The sequence below is a fragment of the Saimiri boliviensis genome, chromosome 12 (genome assembly GCF_048565385.1).
Source record: "Saimiri boliviensis isolate mSaiBol1 chromosome 12, mSaiBol1.pri, whole genome shotgun sequence".
Lineage (NCBI taxonomy): Eukaryota > Metazoa > Chordata > Mammalia > Primates > Cebidae > Saimiri > Saimiri boliviensis.
The window spans coordinates 24,228,583-24,242,707 of record NC_133460.1 but is presented as its reverse complement, the minus strand read 5'-3'; the positions used below and the strand labels follow the sequence as shown (position 1 = coordinate 24,242,707).

General features: G+C 52.8%; 1 protein-coding gene and 1 pseudogene across 2 annotated transcripts; both read left to right on the top strand.

Annotated features, from left to right (window-relative positions):
* The first annotated feature begins 497 nt into the window (after positions 1–497).
* On the top strand, positions 498–12,682 carry LOC101050663 (stromal cell-derived factor 1). 2 transcript variants are annotated; one of them, XM_010340622.3, is made up of 4 exons: positions 498–659; positions 4,670–4,787; positions 6,868–6,954; positions 9,536–12,241. In XM_010340622.3, the coding sequence occupies exons 1-4, from the start codon at positions 599–601 to the stop codon at positions 9,627–9,629; spliced, it is 360 nt and encodes a 119-aa protein (XP_010338924.1). In that variant the 5' UTR covers positions 498–598; the 3' UTR covers positions 9,630–12,241. The 2 variants fall into 2 exon arrangements, with proteins under 2 accessions (XP_010338924.1, XP_003930057.1); XM_003930008.4 differs by lacking the exon at positions 9,536–12,241 and adding an exon at positions 12,248–12,682 and having other exon boundaries at positions 507–659.
* On the top strand, positions 859–4,661 carry LOC141580682 (uncharacterized; annotated as a pseudogene).
* Positions 12,683–14,125: the final 1,443 nt, after the last annotated feature.

Below are 14,125 nucleotides of genomic sequence, written 5' to 3'. Positions count from 1 at the left end.
GCCTCGAGCCGGGAGGGGGGTGAGCCTAAGCCCCCCAGGCACAGAAAGCAGGACCTCCCTCTGCTGCCTTGGGCCGCCACCGCCAGCAGCAGGCCCCCCGCCCCAGGATCAACTTGTTTGCTTTTCACTGGTTCTCATTCAGCTCCCGCCATCGAAAAGCCCCGTCCCGCAGCTTTCCACGCGTGCCTCACTTTCTGCTTAAGGAACTCAGTCGCTCCAGCGAGGCCCTGTCACAGGGACAATAAGCGGCCCTCCAGCCTGCGTCACCCGGGCCCGCCGTGCAGGGCCCACTCACTGCAGACCGGGCCCGCGGTCCGGGTCCCAGCGGGGCGGGAGAAGGTCAAAGGCCGGAGCGCACCGCGGCTCCGAAGCACAGCGGGCGCGGAGGAAGGGCGGGGGGCGCCGCCGAGGGGGACGCGCGTCAGATACCCTGGCCCAGACCACGACTCCGCTCCGGGCCCGCCCTCGCGGTGCGCCCCGCCCCGCCTGGCTCTAAAGCGCCAGGCGAGCGCCTCCCGCCGCCGCACTTTCACTCTCCATCAGCGACCGCTCCGCGTCCGGACCGCGTCTCGCGCTCGTCTGTCCGCCCGCCAGCGCCATGAACGCCAAGGTCTTGGTCGTGCTGGCCCTCGTGCTGACCGCGCTCTGCCTCAGCGACGGTGAGTGCGCTCGGCTGGGAGGCCCCAGCGAGGCTCTGGGCTCCGGCTCCCGCTCCCGCCCAGCGCGGGGCCGCGGCTCCTCTGCCTGTGCCCGCAGTTTGCGCCGCCCGGCCCGTTTGGGGTAGAGGGAGTCCGCCTCGCGGGGCGCTCCGGCACGGTGCCTCCTCCAAAGCCCCACTTTTGCGCCGAGGTTTTGTGACCCGCAGAGAGCGACCGCCTGACCTCAAGCGGGCTGCAGATGAGGTCAGGCAAGACAACGAGGCAGGAACGGCCCGAGGGAGCGTTCGGGGCCGGTGAGGGAAGGCGAGGGGGTGGGGAGCCGCGGATCCCAAACCCCTGCCCCACCACCCCCCAGCCAGTGTCTTCCCGCCCCGGGCTCGGTTTCCAGCGGCGCATGGGCTCCGAGGTCCCGCTGCGCACCGTGCTGGAGGTCCGGCGGTGCAAGGCGAGTGAGCGCTTTGCAAAGTTCATCTCAAGCCGCGACCTGAGTCTGTGAGGTCCGATGCAGCCGCGCGGCCTCTGCTCCCCGCGAAGCCGATCCTCTCCCCGAACTCTTTTGGGGTCTCGGCCAGGCGCGGGCGGGCGGGCGGCGCGGCGCAGCTGTCGGGCTTGTGCCACTCGCCAGGCCGCGCTTCTGCACAGCTCTGCTGTCCGCAGCGACGCGGACCTGGGCGCGCATCCAGCTGCTGCCTCCTTGCCTCTTCTCGGATTCTCCTGTGGGAGACCCAGGGGCCCTCTGGGCCTCGCACGCCCCCTCCTCAGCTCCCCAAACACACCTGCAGACTGGCACTTTTGTCACCAGCCGACCGAGCGCTTTGCCCCGGAATGAGAGCTTCAGCAACTTCTAACTCCGAGGCCCTGGGCCACTGGGAACCGTGGTGTCCCGTTTCACTGGGAGAGGGCTTTTCTTCTTTTCTTTAGCTGAAGAGAAACTCGCTGCGCTGTCACAGGACACCGCTGTAAACCAAAATAAACTTGCCTCTGAACACAGAAAACAAAACCCTGTGGCTCAGGTCGTTGCGCGTTTTTGGCTGTGAAGTTTCCTGCAAAGAGTTGAAGGACATCCTGAGTGCTCTTGCAGCCGCGGGCTGTGCGGGACCAACGCTCCCGGATCCCTCCGCTGGGTTCCTGCAGACGCGGCTCCGGCGTCCCCCGGCCGTGGACTGCGCGCTGGTTCTAGAAGGGCCCGCGCGGCTGAGCCGGGCAGGTGAGGCTGGGCCTCCCGGGTTCGTGAGGGACTGGCTGAGAGGTGTTAAGGACACAGACTGAAGGCAATTGGGAATGTTTGTCGTTTTCTAAAAGTCCCTGTCAGTGTCTCCCCAGTGACCCCCTAAGTCATGGACATGTTTCTAGTTTTGATTGCTGGATATTCTTCTGTTCCTATAAGGAGTCTGGTTTGGGCGATTATTGTCTCAGCGGCAGAGTGAGGGTGGAGGTGCCACAGTGTACCACTCTGGGAAATGGTGCTGCTCCCTCTCCTAGAGAGCTGGAGAGAGGATTGGAATGAGGGAAACCGGTCCTTGAGTTATGGTTGCAGCTGACCTGGGGGAAGCACAGAGACGTGGGGTGCAGCCCAGACTCCTCCTGGCCTGGGAAAGGTGGCGTGGCTCTCAGAGTTGCCCCATTGGCAGCTGAGTAACCAGGGCAGGAGCCTGGGCTCCAGACAGGTCTGCTTCTCCTTGAACACATCGCCAGAATGCATTTTTTTTTTCTCACCTCGAAGTGCCTATGTGCCCTCTGGCCCCACACTTAGTCCCCCAAGCTGCACTACAGAGAGAGCTCGGCCAGGGGTCCGGCCCCTCCCTCATTGGCTGGTCCTGGGCTTCCCGGCGTTAAACTCAGGGTGGGTCCCCTTCCCAAGCCTGCTTGGAGGGGCCAGCTGGGCTCCTGTCTCTGCATTAGACTTCGTGAAAACTCCTGGAGTAGAGCTCACCGGGTCCCGAATCCCGGGTACCATCAAAGCCAGTCAAGACTCTTCCCCGTACGCGGAGTTAGATTCAGGCAGTTGGGAAAGTTAGTCTTACTGACAAAAAGCTGGAGGAGAGAGCTCGAGAGTTGCTCACGAAGCCCGCTTCTCTTGGTAAGCACACCTGGGGGCTCTGTCACTTTAAAAAGACCTGTTGAAATTCGTTGCTTGACAGCCTGGCCTTAGGTTCTGGGAGCAGAAACAAGAATTACTTTTGAAGGAAATGGATAATCCCAGGGGGTGGAGGGGGAGAGGAGTGAGGGCCTGTGTGTTGAGCTCCGAATAGGCTCTGATTTCTGGCCTGATCACCACTGCTTGGTTAGGGGGGGCCAGAAGAGCTTCTCCCTTCTGGGCACTGGAGAGTCATAGCCCCACCCACCCCAGCGGGGGTGGCTGCAGCACTTGCACTTGGCTGCATACGTTCCAGCTCACGGTAGCTCAGGGTGGGAGCTTGTGCCTCACTACCGGGCTCCTATTCCCCTGCTCCACCCCCAACCCACTCCCCCCCCCCCTGCTCAGAAGGGCCCAAAAGAAATCCAGGGAAACCTGGAGGCGCAACAGTCAGAGGAGAGTTTAGCTTTGGGGCCCCGGCCCTGGGATAGCTTTCCCAGGTGATCTGGTTACAGTGCCGTGCTGACTTCCCCTGCAGGGTCCCAGGGCAGCTGCAGGAAGCTGGCTCCAGAGGTGCCTTTCTGGAGTTAGATCAGGTATAAATGTGAAGGCTGCTCCGGGTCTCTCCAGTACTATGAGTCACCAGCACCCTGATGCTCCCCTTTCTCCTGGTTTTCAGGGAGTTGCATTTGGCCCTGGGGACAAGGAGATAGGGGACAGCTGGTCTGCTTTTGATCCAACTTGGTGGCTAAATACACGCTACTGTTCCTAGGCCACATCATCCCTCAATTGACTGCAGCCTGTAGAAAATAACAAAATGAGCCCCTCACTCAAGATTTCCTCCTACTTCTCCAGCGTTCTTTCCCAAACATTCAGAACTTCCGAATCACAGAGACCTCTTAGAACTCTGTAAACAGCAAACTTAAAAAAAGAAAAAAAAAAAAAAAACCTCTGGACTAAATGTTCTCAGACCTACATTGACTCTCTGATGAAAGGATCCACAAATTCAAATAATTTGGGGTATTAAATGGGGCTTGGATAAAATCTGCAAGGGTAAAAAACCTAAAAAACAAAAAGCACACACAAATTCCAACCCTCCAGGGCTTGCAATTCTAGATTTGAAGGGTGAGTTGTGGGTTCTGCAGGAGCCCCTTGCTAATTTACACTAATGAGTGTCAATTATGGCATTTTGTAAATTGGTGATTTTGCAAAGATCTTAATACAATTCCTGAGGCTACAGCATCCCTGCCCGGGCAATGAAAACCACATTTGATTCCAGCTCCACTAATCTCCAAGCCTTGGGGGAAGTGCTGGGCAGAAGGTGGGCCCTAGGCCTGCTCTCAGGGGGCTCTTAGGAGACTCACAGGTAGGAAGCCAGCCAGGATTCTTTTGTGCTTTCCAGGGCTTAAGGTGAATGTGAAGAGAGGGGGGTGTCGGGGTGGGGGGGGAGGGCAGCATTCCTGAACGCTACTGTGCTTCCTGGCTAAGAGGCCAGTGCCAGAGGAGAGAGGCCAGGGAGCCTGGAGCCTCTTGGTCCCTCTTCCTTTTCCCTGAGTAGAGAGATCTTTCTCAGTAGTCCCTTGAGGAATGTATTTGACAAAGAGTAACTGGGAATCTCAGTACCTTGGACCGAAACCATTATCTGTAACTGCTATCAGGTGGCTTCTAATTTAATCTCCTTACCCTCTTAGGGTCTGGCTCTCCCCAGGCCTTTTGGTCTCCTTGCTTTGTAGAAGCTGAGCCTGAGCTCAGCCAGAACTCACTGTGCTGCCTGAGGAGATGGCCTTTCCCAGAATGCACCAGTAACCTGGAACTCACCCCAGTGATGCCGTCTCTTGATCCTTCATTGCTGTACCAACTGCTGCAGACCCCGACACACATGACCAAAGTCTGGCAGGGTAGTAAATTGCTTTGTTCTCCTTACCTGTTCTAGGGAAGCCCGTCAGCCTGAGCTACAGATGCCCATGCCGATTCTTTGAAAGCCATGTTGCCAGAGCCAATGTCAAGCATCTCAAAATTCTCAACACTCCAAACTGTGCCCTTCAGATTGTGTAAGTCTTGAATATCATCCCCTAGGGATATTGCAACTAATGAACATAGTAACATCTAACTCGATTCTTGTTAATGATGTAGAAGTGATGTAAGCCAAGGGTCCAACCTTGAACTTGGCATCATTAGTGGCAGCTATTCTTACCATGAGGACTTTTAGTATGACCCGGGCATGAATTTTAAAAGCTGCTCTTGACCTGGGCACCCTGCTGTGCCCATAGTAGTTCTGTCTTCTTTCTAAACCTCCCTTCTTCAGCACAGCACAGCTGGATGCCAGAGAAACTATGGCTTCACCAAGATTTTGGCTGAATCCTAGTAAATTAGCTAGCCCTTAGCTAGTAACAGTAATATCTATCTTCCCAGTTTCAGGGATCTGATGCTCTGCATTAACTCACAAGACCCAAGTTCAGTTTAAGTCCTCTCTAACCACTGAGTGAAACTTTAAGGTTTTCAGCTCACTTGCCTGCATTTTCTCAAGTACAATATATGAGGTTTTGGTGTTATTTGATGTGGATGACAGCCGCTAACATTTGATTTCATTCATCTGGGGAACAAGAAAGATCAAAATCACACATCCACAAGACAGATCTCAGCTGGGTACAGAAGACTGGGAGAAGTGCAGGAAGAAAGCCACGAGCTAGAAAGCCGATAGCTTGGCCCTCTCATTCTAAGAGGTCCTGTGTCTGAACACGGGGAGGCGAGGGCTCGGGGAGTCTCCTGGAGAGGATTTGATTGCTCAAAAGTCCTAGTGCTAAAAATGGTGTGGGGACACAGAGTTGGAACCAAAGCTATAACTTCCCAAAGACTTTTCCACCCAAAACACAACTATTTTCAGTTTTGATTTTAGAAAACTGTTCTTAGTTTTGAGTTAAGCCTTTGGTGCCTTGAATGAGTTTGTTATTTACTGTATGTTTTAGGGCCCTAGAAGGCTAATGTCTTTTTAGTACTTTGCCTACAACATAAGATTCTATCTCTTGTGAAGAGTATTTTAAAGATATTGAATTTAGCTAGCATGGACCTGCTTTACAGCTCTCATCATGCTGGTTTGCTGGCCTGGATATGCACTTTGAAGTTGAAGATGCCCAACACAATTCTCAGGTCCGAGCAGACACTAAATTGACAAGTAGCAGGGCCCACATTTGCACCCCAGTGTGTGCTGCCCCAAGCCACACCCACGCAGGGGTGGAGAGCCGCGTGCACACCTCCTTCACCTAATGTACAGGCTGCTTGAAGACTTCCCAGGTGCCCCTGAGCCACTGCGCTGGGGCTTAGCTGTCCTCAGAGGCCCTTAAGTGGCTGGGCAGGGACGTTTTTGAGTTCTGTGAGATTACCTGGCACCTAGGGCATTGGGGCAAGGGATCCAGAAAAATGAATCCAGGCTCTCCCCAGGAATTTTTGTGTAGGGACGCTTTTAAAAGTGTGAACTTTTAAAAAACAAACAAGACCAAGAAACATTCAGTGAACTTGTAAAATTTTTCTAGAAACTATTTTCTGCTGAGCCACCTGCACTGCCCGCCCCTCCCTGGCTGGTCACCCTCTCCATCAGACTGTGGTGACTTCTGGCAGGCCTCCTCCCTCCAGGCTTCCTCACGCCTATCCTTAAGTCGGCCCCCTGTCAAGAGGACATCGGGCAAGATGACCCATCCAAATAAACCTCTGCTCTGTCGCTCTCCATTCTCCCCTCTACAGGTGCCTAGAGCATCCTGTCCCCCCTTCTTCAGTGTCCTCTGTGTGCTCTGATGACCTCCCTGGCATATCTGTTCCTGCTTTTCCCTTCCCCTTCATTTACTCTCCAAGCTCCTAATCTTTCAAAGGCAGCTCAAATGCTATCTTCCATGAATTCCCCCTGCACTGCCCGGGAAAAGCTTCTGTTCACATTTCTATGTCTCTGCAATGGACCTTCCTGCGCTGTCAGCGCCGAGCTTTCCCCAGCACACCCGAGCACCTCTGGAGCCTGAGTATGCCGAGTGGCGCACAGGCGCCAGTGAGGGCCGGGGATGGGTGTTGGGGCAGCGGAACCGCACGTTGCAGCCGCGCCTTCCTGCGGTGCAGCTGCACACTATCGCCGTTCTGTTTCCGCAGGGCACGGCTGAAGAACAACAACAGACAAGTGTGCATTGACCCGAAGCTAAAGTGGATTCAGGAGTACCTGGAGAAAGCTCTGAACAAGTAAGCACAACAGCCAAAAAGGACTTTCTGCTAGACCCACTTGAGGAAAGCTAAAACCTTGTGAGAGATGAAAGGGCAAAGATGTGGGGGAGGGGCCCTGGTTCATGAGGACCGGGCGTGTGTGTGGGGTGGGCGCGTTGTTCTGGGATCGAGCCTGAGGTTTGCCAGCACTTAGACACTGCATTTATAGCATACGGTATGATATCGCAGCTTGTATTCATCCATGTCCCATACCCGTGCACATTGATTATGGGCTTTTCTAAGAAATTGTATTATCAACAGCATTTCCCAGCAGTCAGTTCCTTCATGATCATCACAATCATCATCATTCTCATTCTCATTTTTTAAATCAACGATTACTTCAAAATCTGTATTTGGCTTGTTTTGGAGCGTCTCCTCTGCTCCCCTGGGGAGTCTGGGCACAGTCAGGTGGCGGCTCAGCAGGGAGCTGGAAAAAGTGTCCTTCCTCCAGATGCTGGGGAGGCTCTTGCAGCGGTGCCCCTCCCAGGAGGAAGGCCTTTGTGGTACTCAGGGCTGGGCTCTGTCACCACCTTTACCTCCTCTTTCAACTTCGGCGATTGGCTATGTGGACTCCATGTAGAAGCCACTGTCACTGGGACTGTGCTCAGAGACCCCTCTCCCAGCCATTCCCACCCTCTCTGTACCTCCAAGAGCATGCTTAATCCGCTTCTGCTTCTCATTTCTGTAGCCTGATCAGCGCCGCACCGGCCGGGAGGAGGGTGTAGCTGGGGCTGGTGCCCTGCATTCCTCCCTTCTCAGGGCCTACCCCTGCCAGCTTGGGCCCTCTGTGAGATCCGTCTTTGGCCTCCTCCAGAATGGAGCTGGCCCTCTCCTGGGGACATGTGATGGTCCTGCTTACCCACAAAAGACAAGTCTCTGCAGAATGAAATGCAATTTTAAATCAGAGTGCTCACTTGGAGCAATTTGGTTTTGTGATTGCCTCTGAAGCCTACCTATGCCATGGAGGCACTACAGACTCTGAGGTTTCTGAAATCAGAAGTGAAAAAAATGAGCGAATAAGCCAGCGTCTTGCCACTACCCACTCCTGAAGCCACAGCAAGGTTTCAGGTTCCAATCAGAACTGTTGGCAAGATGACATTTCCATGCATAAATGCGATCCACAGATGGTCCTAGTGGTATTTGTAAGTTTTTGCAAGGCATTTTTTATATATATTTTTGTGCACTTTTTTTTTTTACGTTTCTTTAGAAAACAAATGTATTTCAGAATATATTTATAGTCGAACAATTCATATATTTGAAGTGGAGCCATATGAATGTCAGTAGTTCACACTTCTCTATTATATCAAACTACTGGCAATTTGTAAAGAAATATATATGGTATATAAATGTGATTGCAGCTTTTCAATGTTAGCCACAGTGTATTTTTTCACTTGTACTAAAATTGTATCAAATGTGACATTATATGCACTAGCAATAAAATGCTAATTGTTTCATGGTATAAACCTCCTACTGTATGTGGGAATTTATTTACCTGAAATAAAATTTCTTAGTTGTTAGTGATGGAGCTTATAGATGTTTCTGGTTTCTACGGTTAAGCCTGCCTGCGGTCAGGTGCCTGAGACCCCTTTTCACAGTCCATGTGTGACCCAGTGTATGGGTTTTTCTCATGAGCAGATTAGATCTGCAGCTCAAGTTTTTGCATCTTTTTTTTTTTTTTCTAACCCAATTGAAATAGCAGTGCTGGTTTCCTGAAGAATAATATTTGACTCACTAATTCCTCTTCCCTCCCTCCTCCTCGGTTCTCCTAACATCCCCATGTAATCCCCAGAGACTCAATCCTAGTAATATCAAGCTTTCACATTTTCCCATGTAAAAATCCCATAACTCCAGGCCATGGTTAATATCAAGCTTTCACAGGGACAGGTGGCCTCACCCCATAAATCATTAAATACCATTCAGCTTGAATCATTTTAATGTGACAGTCACGAGCCAGTTGCTCTAATAAAATTCTGCTAACCGTCTCTCTCCCTTGCTCTCCAGAACAATCGCAGTCACTCCTGGGGGTGTTCACAGGCATCTAGAAGGGAGAAGGTGGGACCACTGACTTCTTTCTCTTCTTCTGAATGGCAGTCTGAACTTTGGAGGCCTTTTGCCTCCAAAATGTTATTCAGTTTGAAATGCAGACATTTCTCAGAGAACGCTGAGAGTTCAGTCCTGCATTGAGAAGGAGGAAAAATCTCATGAGAGCAGGGCAGGGCAGGGTAACAAAGACCATGATGGCCAGCCTGGCCCTGGGCGTACCCTGTGATATGGATTCCTTGTCCCCAGTGGGAACCAGGCTCAGGTTGGCAGATTGGCGGTCACTGTAACCCATTCACAGAGGTGTTCTAGGAGCCCATTGAAAATTAGTTTGAATGGAAGGAAATGTCCAATTTATCTTAATGAATTACTGATAACCAGGGCTTTGATCAGGGCCCTCCATGCCTGAGACTGAAGACACAGTTTAACTGGTATACGGGCCAGTGTTAAATCTTATGCAGACTGAGACGAACTTTTGTTTATTTCCACATTATTAATGGTTGTACTAATTTTATCTAAGGGGGCGCAGAGAAGAAAAAGTGGGGAAAAAAGAAAAGATAGGAAAAAAGAAGCGACAGAAGAAGAGAAAGGCTGCCCAGAAAAGGAAAAACTAGTTATCTGCCACCTCGAGATGGACCGCAATGCACTTGCTCTCGGCGCTTTGTAAATTTGCTTGATCCTCCTCCAGGACAGACCCCCATGCAGACTGGGCAGGGGCTCAGACCTCCGTGGGGGAGCAGCACTCTGCCACCCCACCAGCCACCCCGGCTCCTGTATTTATGTGCTTTTTAAGGCCCTTATTGGTCTGCTAAGTTATGAAGAAAGTAGTTGTGCAGAGACTGGGGGCGGGGGTCTGTGATGCGGAGCCTGTGCGCTCAGGACACTCCAGAATAGCTTGGAATCTCCAGGAATGCTCAGGTTGCTGAGCCCCCCAGCCCGCCCTCCACTCCATCTCTTAGAAGGCCTGCACTCACTGGGGAGCTCATCAGCTCCACACACTTGCAGTCTGCATTCCTGTGGAGACCAGGCTGTGGCCACCTGGTCAGCATTCAGGGCAGTCTGCTAGCCCAGCAGAGGTGGCCTGGCCAGGAAGTGGGTGCAGCACCCTTCTGTAGCCTTTGGGGCAGGTGGAAACTGACTTGCCCTTAGGGCCAGGCCCTAGCTTTATCCAAATACCCATTGCCTTACCCTCCACCACTCTGCCACCTGGGAAGGGGCTTCTTCAGCCCCTCCTTCCTGGGTTGTGGGAGCGGCTTTACCTCCAAGCCTGAGTGGGTTTCTACAGATTGGGTGGGGTGAGCCGGACGGAATGCTTCATTCTCAGAGAGCAGATGTGGAAACACTTCTCAGGGAGCTCCTCTTTGGGCAATTCTCTTTAGAGTCTTTAAACGGGTCCCCCACGTGGAGGACAGATGTGCCACAGAACTTTGCAAGGGGCCTGAATCCCTGGGGATTCCAGCCTGTCCCCTCCTGCCTCCTGCGTGATGGCGTGTGCTTCGGCTGCAGGGCACAGCTGCCTCAGTCCTCACTCATGGGAAATACCTTAACTGCCTAAAGCAGTTAAGCTCTAGAACTTTCCTGCACCCTCCTCCCCTGCCCATGTAGAAGTATGTGTGAGATTTTTTTGCCAAGTTTGTCTAATCTGGACCGGGAGGATGGAAGAGCAAGGCCCCAATTTCAGTAGTGCTCTGAAAAAAGATGCCTTGAATTTCTCAGCTCTTCTTCACCTCAGATAAACACCTGCCCACCCTGCGCCCTGATCCTGGGTCATAATTTTAATAGATGCATGCAGAAAGAGGAAGTGGTTGGAGGATGAAGCAAATGGAATTCAGGAGAAAACCCACCAAGACCCCTGCATGTCAGACACCCCCCATCTAGGAGCGCCGTGTCCCCTTGAGCTTTAATGAGCTCCCTGTGACCACAGCCATGCCTTCTCCTCCTTGCGGAGGCATTCTAGAACACCACAGCCAAAGACCTTTGTTTCCGCTGCTATCCATTTTATCGGGACATCTCTCCTGGCCCATGTTCCTCTCGTCAGCACTGGGGATCCCAGGCCTGAGCCCTGGGTACAGGGGTGCCCTAGTCTCCCTGCCCTCCTCACTTCTGAAGGCACGGGGATCTCAGATGGGCTTCCTGGGGCTGCCGCCCTTCCCGTGGAAGCCAGCAGTCACTCTGGTCCATGGGACTCTGATAGAAGCGCCCTGAGAGGGCCAATCTGTGGCCCCATGCTCACCTGCTTTCTTCAGTCTCCACATGCAGCAGGGCTCCGTGTCTGGGGAGGGGTGGCCAGTCCGTCCTGGTCAGCATGAAGAGCTGTTGGCCCTCTCAGAACGGAGGGCCTAGCTAGGGCTGCCTGAGGATACAAACTGCTTGCTGCAGTGACAAGCAATGCTGCCTCCCACCCATCCCACTCCTGGGGAGCAGGTTCTGCAGGGACTGAGAGCAGGCGTTCTTGAGAACATATGCAAGGTCCATCCTGTCTTGATGTCTTGACGTGACTGCATGGGCGCTGGGGCCTCACTGTGGCTTACAAGTGGCTTATGAAGCTTCTGGGAGCAGGTGGTACACCCACCGCTGAAGACAGGGTCGCCATGGAAGAGCGAAGAGCCCGACGGGGATAACTGGTGGGTTGAAAGTGGGAAGCGCTTATGCCTGTCAGCACCAAATGAGAGGTGCACCATGGTCACTGCTCGGTCCAGCATGCGTCCCTCCTGGGAGGTCCTGGCAGCCTGTGCACCCACCCCTGTGCCTCCTCCAGCAGCCCACCTGGGGCCACCTGCAGTGGCATGGCACCTGGCTGAGAGACCCGGAGGGCGAGGGGTTGCTGGAAGCCATGGAAGTGCCTCTTGGGAGGGCTGAGGCCAGGATGCAGGGCAGTAGCATCCTGAGCCTCAGCCCCACGCCGTGCTGAGTAAGCAGTGTGCCCTGTCCCCGTCGTGTGACCCCTCTGACGGGCCTTTCTGTGCCTTCGTGCGTCTGCCACGCCCAGTGCTTGCTGCGTGTCAGTTCTCTGCTTCTTGCTTTCCATCGGTCCCTCTGCTTCAGCCTGGTTGCATCTCGCACTCCCCTCCCCTCTGCTGTCCCAGGGTCTCAAGGGAGATGCATGGCCAAGGTGATGACTTGGAAGTACGGAGCGGCCCCAGGGTCTCTGCGCAGGCAGCCGCCTTGCTGGAGTCTGCTGGGTGTGGGGGGAACCTGCCTTAATGGTGTTTCCCTCTGTTCTTGTCAACAGGAGGTTCAAGATGTGAGAGGGTCAGACGCCTGAGGAACCCTTACAGTAGGAGCCCAGCTCTGAAACCAGTTGTTAGGGAAGGGCCGGCCACAGCCTCCCTTGCCAGGGCAGGGCCCTAGGCATTGCCAAGGGCTTTGTTTTGCACACTTTGCCATATTTTCACCATCTGGTTATGTAGCAAAATATATGACATTTATTTTTCATTTAGTTTGATTATCCAGTATCACTGGTGACACATCGGAGCTTAGCCTAAGGCCATTATTGTACTTGCCTTAATAGAGTGTCTTTCCATGGAGCCGCTCCTCTGACTCAGGGCTACTGGGTTTTGTATTCTCTGAGCTGTGCAGGCGGGGAGGCTGGGCTGAGGGAGACTCGCCCCCATGGTCAGCCCTAGACTGGAGAGCCACCAGGAGGGATGCCTGGGGGTGCCAGGACCAGTTAGCCTGGGCAAGCCTAGTGAAGGCTGCTCTCTGTGGGATGGGATAGCGGAGGGCCGTACATGAGGCTCACCCTCTTCTCCATCCACATGGGAGCCAGGTCTGCCTTTTCTAGGAGGGTGGCAGGGTTCCCCTGAGCTGAGGCAGCAGTGTGAGGCCAGGGCAGAGTGAGACCCAGCCCTCATCCTGAGCACCTCCACATCCGCCACGTTCCGCTCATCATTCTGTGTCTCATCCATCGTCATGTGTGTCCAAGACTGTCTCCATGGCCCTGCAAAAGGATTCTCAGGACCAAAGCTTTCATGTAAACTGTGCACCAAGCAGGAAATGAAAATGTCTTGTGTTACCTGAAAACACTGTGCACATCTGTGTCTTGTTTGGAATATTGTCCATTGTCCAATCCTGTGTTTTTGTTCAAAGCCAGTGTCCTCCGTGAACAGTGCCTTAGTGCATGAACTGTTCTGTTCCCCCTATGCAGCCGCTGAGCAAGGTGATGCCCGTTGTTCCCTTTGAGTGTGGTCCTGATCGGAGCCGTGGTCCTTTGGGGTGAACTGTCTTGGTTCCCCCACTGATGACAAAGCCACGGTGGGTCCACGGGCAGAGCCCAAGGGAATTCAGTGTGCACCAGAGTTGACCCCAGAGGATGGCTGCCCCTCAGTGCTCCCTCACTTGTCAGTACCTTCAAACTGGGGCCAAGCCCAGCACTGCTTGAGGAAAACAAGCATTTGCAACTTGTTTTTTGGTTTTTAAAACCCATGAAGATTCCTTCCCAATTCACATCTAACCTCATCTTCTTCACCATTTGGCAACACCATCATCTCCTGCCTTCTGCCCTGGGCCCTCTCTGCTGCTGCACGTCACCTGTGCTTCCAGCCTTTCCCACAGGACATTCCTATGAGCGGATGATGTGCCGGGTGAAGAGTAAGTCAACCCCACTGACTTTTGGCGTGTTCCCCTTCCACTGAGGGCAGTCGGTAGGGCCGCAGTAAACCACTTAAAATGTTCGCTTTCGACAAAGGCAAGCACTTGAGGGTTTTTTGTTCTGTTTTTCATTCAGTCTTAGTCATACTTTTCCACTGTTAAAAAAAAAAAGTTAATGAAGAAAGTGAACAATAAGGAAGTCAAGGTAAAGGAAACTGTATGTAACATGTAGGAAGTCAATTATAATGATGTAGTCTTGAATTATAAATGCTTTTGAATTTAATAATCTGTAGGGTAGTTAGTAACGTATTAAGTATTTTCAAAAATATTTCTAATTGGATCTTCATGGTAGAAGGCAGATTCATCCACCAAAATTGCCCCTTAAACAAAAATTAAAATCCTCAATCCAGCTATGTTATACTGAAAAAATAGAGCCTGAGGGATCTTTACTAGTTATAAAGATACAGAACTCTTTCAGAACCTTTTGAAATTAACCTGTCATTATAGCAGTATAATTGAC

Excerpts from the sequence above, each read along its gene's own strand:
- LOC101050663 (XM_010340622.3), top strand. The coding sequence starts at position 599 with ATGAACGCCAAGGTCTTGGTCGTGCTGGCCCTCGTGCTGACCGCGCTC. Across the intron at positions 660-4,669 it reads CGCGCTCTGCCTCAGCGACG|GGAAGCCCGTCAGCCTGAGC; the intron begins GTGAGTGCGCTC and ends TACCTGTTCTAG. Across the intron at positions 6,955-9,535 it reads CTGGAGAAAGCTCTGAACAA|GGGGCGCAGAGAAGAAAAAG; the intron begins GTAAGCACAACA and ends ATTTTATCTAAG.